Here is a 7,004-nt window from a genome sequence, read left to right on the forward strand (position 1 = left end):
TAAACCCCGAGCGATAAACTAAGCACTTCATAACGTCACCTCTAACTAAGGAAAGAACTCACGAGAAGACGCGTTCCACAAGATCACGTCGAGGGTGGCTGGGGGCGCAGGAATCTTCACCAACTCCCAGAATTCCAGACCCACGGACACTCGGAACGTGAGGGGTCTGCTTTTAGAGCAAACTGGAAGCCGAGGCTTCCCCCACCAGCGGCCGAGACCCCGGGGCTGCGAAAGGGTTTGCAGAACTCACGACCTGCACCCGAGGGAGCCCCAATATCCCAGCAGCCACCTGCGTTTTGGGAATTCCCGGGTAGTGGGGTGGCTGACTCCTGCTCCCACCACGTCCCTCCTTGACCTCAAAACCCGGGTGCCGGGGGTGGCCCTTCTCCAACGGGGAGCCGCCCTCCCAGACGCCCTGGCTGCAGAGACAGAAAACTGGAGCCGGTCTTGCCTCCACTGTAACCCGCCCTGGTCTCCCCTCCTTTGCACCCCATCCCTGGCCAGCCTCGCACCCCCCCACCCCGCACAACCAAGCTCTGGACAAGGACCGGAATAAGAGGGGCAGGCAGTGGAGAGGGAAGGCACTGAGCCCCAGGCCCCTCCACTGGGCATCGGGCCCTATCGATGTCCTGTACCCCTGAACCCCAAACCCGTAGTCACTGCCCTGGGCACTGAAACACAACCCAGGACTCCTAAATCCGGGCACTAGACCCCTAAACCTCGCACCAGCGGTCCCAAGGGTTGAGGCGCTGAGGCTTATACCCTCGAGCCAGGGCGCACTGTAAAAGAATTAAGAGAATAATGGGGGGAAAGCAGATGTGGTTCAAGCGATTGGGCTCCCGCCTACCACATAGGACATCCTGGTTCGGTTCTCGGTGCCTCCTAGAGAAGACAGCGAGCTGGTGCGACAGGCAGGTATGGCAAGCTGATGCCACAAGATGATGCAACAAGAGACACAAGAAGAAAAACATAATGGTAGGCACAGCAAAGCAGGGAGTGGAGGTGGCTCAAGTCATTGGGTGCCTCCCCCCACACCCAAGGTTCCGGGACTAGGTGCCTCCTAAGGAAACAAGGACCACAAACAGCAAGTGCACATGAGGATGTGGGGGGAAAAAACAAAATAAATCTTAAAAAAAAAAAAAGAATAACCGCGAATTTTGCAGCCCCCGGGCCACGTGCGCCCACGCCCCGGCTCGCCAGGAGCGCAGGCGGAGACCCGCAGCCTCGGCGGGCGCGGGACACCCACGGCCGCGACCGAGAGCTGGGCGCCGGGCAGCGCGCGACCTTCCCGAGAATTCCGGGCCGCGCATGCGCGCTGAGGCGGCAGCGAGGGGCGCGCGGCGCCTCGGCCGTTTCCGCTCGGGGCCGCGCGCGCCGGGCGCAGGGGCGGGCGGAGGCCAGCGCGCAGGCGCAGGCGCGCGGCCGCGGCGGCGGTTGGGGCGGGAGCTTCAGGAAGGTTCGGGAGGCTTCTGGAAAAGGCGCCGCGCGCCGGGCGGGCCCGCGGCTATATAAGGCAGGCGCGGGGGCGGCGCGCCAGTTGCTCCTGCGTCCCAGGGCTGCTGCTGCTGTTGCTGCGTGGAGGCTGCTCGCTGCTTGGCCAAGGTGCGGGGCGCGGGGGGCGCGGGGGTCCCCGGGGGCGGCCGGGGCGCGGCGGGCGCGGGGGACTGAGCTCGGCCCCGACCCCTGCGGCGGCGCCCGGGCCTGGGGGCGGCCGCGCCTCCTGCCCGGAGGCCTCGGGCCTGCCGCGGCCTCCCCAGAAACGGCCCTGGGCGCCCCCGAGTGTCGGGGAGGGCCGGGGGCAGGGGCGGCGCGGGGCCCTGAGGGCCGCGTCTCCACGGGCCGCCTTCCCCGCAGATGCCGGAGGAGACCCAGGCCCAGGACCAGCCCATGGAGGAGGAGGAGGTGGAGACGTTCGCCTTCCAGGCGGAGATCGCGCAGCTCATGTCCCTGATCATCAACACCTTCTACTCGAACAAAGAGATCTTCCTGCGGGAGCTCATCTCCAACTCGTCGGACGTAAGTGGGGGGCCGGGCCGCGGGGGGCGGGGGGCGCGCGGCGGCCGCGGGGCTGACGGTGGGCGCCCCCCACCCCCGCCAGGCCCTGGACAAGATCCGCTACGAGAGTCTGACGGACCCCAGCAAGCTGGACTCGGGCAAGGAGCTGCACATCAACCTGATCCCCAACAAGCAGGAGCGCACGCTGACCGTGGTGGACACGGGCATCGGCATGACCAAGGCCGACCTGGTCAACAACCTGGGCACCATCGCCAAGTCGGGCACCAAGGCCTTCATGGAGGCGCTGCAGGCGGGCGCCGACATCTCCATGATCGGCCAGTTCGGCGTCGGCTTCTACTCGGCCTACCTGGTGGCCGAGAAGGTGACGGTCATCACCAAGCACAACGACGACGAGCAGTACGCCTGGGAGTCCTCGGCGGGGGGCTCCTTCACCGTCAGGACCGACACGGGTGAGCTCCTGCTGCCGGGGGCGGGAGGGAGCACGGCGAGGGGCCCGGCGGGGGTGGGCTGGCCTGCTGCTGGTCTTGGGCAAGGCTGAGCTAGCCACTGGGGGAGGCCCCCTCCTGCTTCCTAAGTCTGAAAGAGTTGACCTTGAGAGCCAAGTGCTGTTTCTTCGACCTTGACTTAATTATGCGGGCGAGTGTTGTGGGCAAGTGTTGTGCCTGTTTCGGTTTTTTCTCTTGAAGGTGAACCCATGGGTCGTGGAACAAAGGTAATTCTGCATCTGAAAGAAGACCAGACTGAGTACTTAGAGGAAAGACGCATAAAGGAGATTGTGAAGAAACACTCCCAGTTCATTGGCTACCCCATCACCCTCTTTGTAAGTTGGAGTCTAGGTGTGTGTGATGAACTGGAGTGATTTTGGTGCGTCTGTAGTTAACTAGTTCTTGCGAAGGAGGGTTCCAAGCTCGCAGGGTTCACTGCCAGCCTGAAGCCTGTTTGGAGCTTAAGCATCTGTGCCCTGTGGCTTGACTGGGGGCAGATAAGTAAAAGGTTATCAAGTATCAGTGATGTAAAGTTTCTGTTTTATCTGTGGACATTGTTTCCAGATGTGACTGACAGAGGCTTTGGTGTAAAGTATTCTTCTATTTTCAGCCTGTTTATTAGTTCTAGAATGTAGAAGTGATGTGTAGTGGTTTTTTTTTTCCAAATCAGGTGGAGAAAGAACGTGATAAAGAAGTGAGCGATGATGAGGCTGAAGAAAAGGAAGATAAAGAAGAAGAAAAAGAAGAGAAGGAGTCTGATGATAAGCCAGAAATAGAAGATGTTGGTTCTGATGAAGAAGAGGAAGAGAAGAAAGATGGTGACAAGAAAAAGAAAAAGAAGATCAAGGAAAAGTACATTGATCAGGAAGAACTCAACAAAACAAAGCCGATCTGGACCAGAAATCCTGATGATATCACTAACGAGGAGTACGGAGAGTTCTATAAGAGCTTGACCAACGACTGGGAAGACCACTTGGCAGTGAAGGTGAGCTAGTGCTCAGTGCCTCAGAAGCAGGTGTAGTTGGCAGGTATGAAATTAAGCGGGAGGAGGGAGGGTTGGTGCTGACAGCTTCCTTCCCCTCTCCAGCCCCTCTCCTAAGTGCTTTAAGTTGCATAACTGCAAGTGCTTATCTGTCAGGTAGTTTTTAGTGAAAGTTGATTGCGCCATCTGCTAGTGCTTACTGGTTGTTGGTTTTTTTTTTATTTTTTATCTTAGCATTTTTCAGTTGAAGGACAGTTGGAATTCAGAGCCCTTCTCTTTGTCCCAAGACGTGCTCCCTTTGACCTGTTTGAAAACAGAAAGAAAAAGAACAACATTAAGTTGTATGTACGCAGAGTTTTCATCATGGATAATTGTGAGGAGCTGATCCCTGAATACCTGAGTAAGTATACCTGGGTTCCTGCATCTGCCTTTTTGGGTGTGTGTTCTTGCCATTTTGTCCTTAGGGCTGTTTTGAATGCATTTGGTCTGTATTTTCCCAGATTTCATTAGGGGCGTGGTGGACTCTGAGGATTTGCCTCTAAACATTTCCCGTGAAATGTTGCAACAGAGCAAAATTTTGAAAGTAATCAGAAAGAATTTGGTCAAAAAGTGCTTAGAGCTCTTCACTGAACTGGCTGAAGATAAAGAGAACTACAAAAAGTTTTATGAGCAGTTCTCTAAAAACATAAAGGTAAGTGTACACACAATTGACCACTCCCTCCCTTTTTTTTTTATTTTAAAGAAAAATCTTCCTAAGCCAGTGTTCTCTTTCAGCTTGGAATACACGAAGACTCTCAGAATCGAAAGAAGCTTTCTGAGCTGTTGAGATACTACACGTCTGCTTCTGGGGATGAGATGGTGTCCCTCAAGGACTACTGCACTAGGATGAAGGAGAACCAGAAACACATCTACTACATCACAGGTGGGCATCCCCAGGCCTGGGGCCCCCGAGGGCGTGGGGGTGGATTAGCATAGGTGGTCCACACCAGAGGCTCAGTTACGGGCCTCGCCAAGTCTGTGTGGTTAGACCATGCAGCTGTTTGACTAGCCAGACAGGAAAAGTCAAGAGATGACCTTGTGGTGAAGGTCTAAATGTAACTACTTCCACCCCTCAGGTGAAACCAAGGACCAGGTTGCCAACTCTGCCTTCGTGGAACGTCTCCGGAAGCACGGCCTAGAAGTGATCTACATGATCGAGCCCATCGACGAGTACTGTGTCCAACAGCTGAAGGAGTTTGAGGGCAAGACTTTAGTGTCTGTCACCAAAGAAGGCTTGGAACTTCCAGAGGATGAAGAAGAGAAAAAGAAACAGGAAGAGAAAAAAACAAAGTTTGAAAATCTTTGTAAAATCATGAAAGACATCTTGGAGAAAAAAGTTGAAAAGGTGTGTGAGTTAAATGTGTCTACCCACACTTTGTTATTTTCTGAGGGTGTTCTTCAAACCTGAGTCGTGTGTAGCTCCTTTTTCTTGTAAGTTCTGTTAATTTTGTACGCAGACATCTTGAGCCTTTGTGTTTCGTGGTAGTACTGTTTGTTTGCAAGACTTGACAGGAGGTTGTTCAGAAAGAAAGCTTCTGGGATGTGTAAATGTAGTAAAAGTGGTGACGTGAAAAGCTAATGTAGTTGTAGGCTCCGTCATGACGCAGATGCTCTGTTGCAGGTGGTGGTGTCAAACCGCTTGGTGACGTCCCCGTGCTGCATTGTCACGAGCACATACGGCTGGACAGCAAACATGGAGAGAATCATGAAGGCTCAAGCCCTAAGAGACAACTCAACCATGGGCTACATGGCAGCCAAGAAGCACCTGGAGATCAACCCTGACCATTCCATCATCGAAACCTTGAGGCAAAAGGCAGAGGCCGACAAGAACGACAAGTCCGTGAAGGATCTGGTCATCTTACTCTACGAAACGGCGCTCCTGTCGTCCGGCTTCAGCCTGGAAGACCCGCAGACGCACGCCAACAGGATCTACAGGATGATCAAGCTCGGCCTGGGTAAGCCTCGCTGGCACCGGCTCAGGATGCTGGGGCAGAAACCGCACCACGCGCGGCCCCTTGGGGGTGGGGGGTGAGTTCCAGCTACTGGGAGGAAGACTGGCCAGTTGCTCACAGCTTGGGAAAGGCGGTTTGCTTTAGTCACACGGTTTATAGGACAGTTGGGTCTCCCCGTTGAAGGGGCTGACATGAAATTGAGTCATATTGGGCTAATAAGGAAATCTGATTTGAGGTTTTCATTTCCAAAAAAGGTATTGATGAAGATGACCCTACCTCCGACGACGGCAGTGCTGCTGTAACGGAAGAAATGCCTCCTCTTGAGGGCGATGACGACACCTCGCGCATGGAGGAAGTGGACTGAGCTTCGCCTGCACGACACTCCACGTGTCCAGTAGTCTCTTCATTCCCACCAATAATATATTTTCACGGATTTTTTTCTTTTGTTTTTGTTAACATTTAAAAAATCTGTATGGCATGACAACTACTTAAGGGGGGAAGATAAGATTTCTTTCTACTTTAAAGTGATACTGTGATACTTTAGGCACTAAGGCAGAGCTAGTAGTTCTTTTCTCATTTCATGTTGGCTTATGTTTAACTGAGGTAACATTTGTTGTAAGATGTATGTAAACTAACGTTAACTTTGTGGTCGCAGTGTTTAGCAAGTGGATTCCTGTAGTAGACGGAATCTTTTGTCATTGAAGTGTGTGTTCTGAGGCATATACTTGGATGTTTGAAAGAAAGCTTTACTGACTTGAGTTTTATCTTAAATCTACTTTTTAAACCTTCCATCCCCTATAGTTAACAACTTTGCATGTACTAGGCCACTAGAAATGAGTATGTTAGCCAATTCAGTGGAAGCAGATATCCATAGGGCTTGTTTTCCAAAGAAAAGTCTGTAGAGTAGCCCAATTACAAGCCCGCTGAAGCTGCTGTGAGGCAGTGAAAAGCCTGCCAGCCTTGAGGGGAAAGGCAGTGCCCCCATCCTGCTCTGCTTTAAAAGGTGGTAACAAATGCTGGGGAATAAAAGGAAAAGTTGTATGAAAGTAAGTGTCTTTGTTTTTTGAAGGGCTCTAATGACAGGATGGGCCCAGAAGGTGCAAACGTCAGGTGCCCGTAGCTGTTCCTGTGGTGTCAAGGGTGAGAGTCTAGGACAGTCCTGCTGCACTCGTTGAGGTGAACGCACGCAGAGACCCCGGATTCTCCAGCACAGGGGTACTCTCCCCTTGGAACGTTAATGTCCCAAAAGGTCCTTAAATTGCCAAATTTACTTAAAGCCCTCCCAGGTGAAATCGGTTTCCCTTACTCATTTGCTGGCTCTCCATTGAGCTTGAGAGGACTGGATGTATGGGAAGGTGGTTGCTGGTAGCTGTGAACAAGTGAGTAGGGTTAGTGGGCTGGCTTTGGTGTTGGCGAGGAAACCCGGGATAAGCTACATAGATCCCTTAGGGGGCAGGGGTGGGGGTGGGGTGGTTCATGGAAGAAGGGGTAATGGCAGCATCTAGGATTTGGAAGGGTCCTGGGCATAAG

The 7,004-nt window shown here is 53.4% G+C and overlaps 1 protein-coding gene across 1 annotated transcript; it reads left to right on the top strand.

Moving 5' to 3' along the window:
* The first annotated feature begins 1,399 nt into the window (after nucleotides 1-1,399).
* On the top strand, nucleotides 1,400-6,520 carry HSP90AA1 (heat shock protein 90 alpha family class A member 1). Its single transcript, XM_058291509.2, has 11 exons — nucleotides 1,400-1,602; nucleotides 1,855-2,016; nucleotides 2,099-2,465; nucleotides 2,703-2,836; nucleotides 3,172-3,486; nucleotides 3,718-3,883; nucleotides 3,984-4,174; nucleotides 4,258-4,405; nucleotides 4,599-4,867; nucleotides 5,144-5,477; nucleotides 5,729-6,520. Exons 2-11 carry the CDS (start codon nucleotides 1,855-1,857, stop codon nucleotides 5,836-5,838), a joined length of 2,196 nt encoding a protein of 731 aa, XP_058147492.1. The 5' UTR covers nucleotides 1,400-1,602; the 3' UTR covers nucleotides 5,839-6,520.
* Nucleotides 6,521-7,004: the final 484 nt, after the last annotated feature.

Source organism: Dasypus novemcinctus, chromosome 3 (genome assembly GCF_030445035.2).
Source record: "Dasypus novemcinctus isolate mDasNov1 chromosome 3, mDasNov1.1.hap2, whole genome shotgun sequence".
In the NCBI taxonomy this organism is placed as follows: domain Eukaryota; kingdom Metazoa; phylum Chordata; class Mammalia; order Cingulata; family Dasypodidae; genus Dasypus; species Dasypus novemcinctus.

Coding starts and splice junctions, on each gene's coding strand:
- HSP90AA1 (XM_058291509.2), top strand. CDS start 1,855: ATGCCGGAGGAGACCCAGGCCCAGGACCAGCCCATGGAGGAGGAGGAG. Junction 2,017..2,098: donor TCATCTCCAACTCGTCGGAC/GTAAGTGGGGGG, acceptor CACCCCCGCCAG/GCCCTGGACAAGATCCGCTA. Junction 5,478..5,728: donor GATGATCAAGCTCGGCCTGG/GTAAGCCTCGCT, acceptor TTTCCAAAAAAG/GTATTGATGAAGATGACCCT.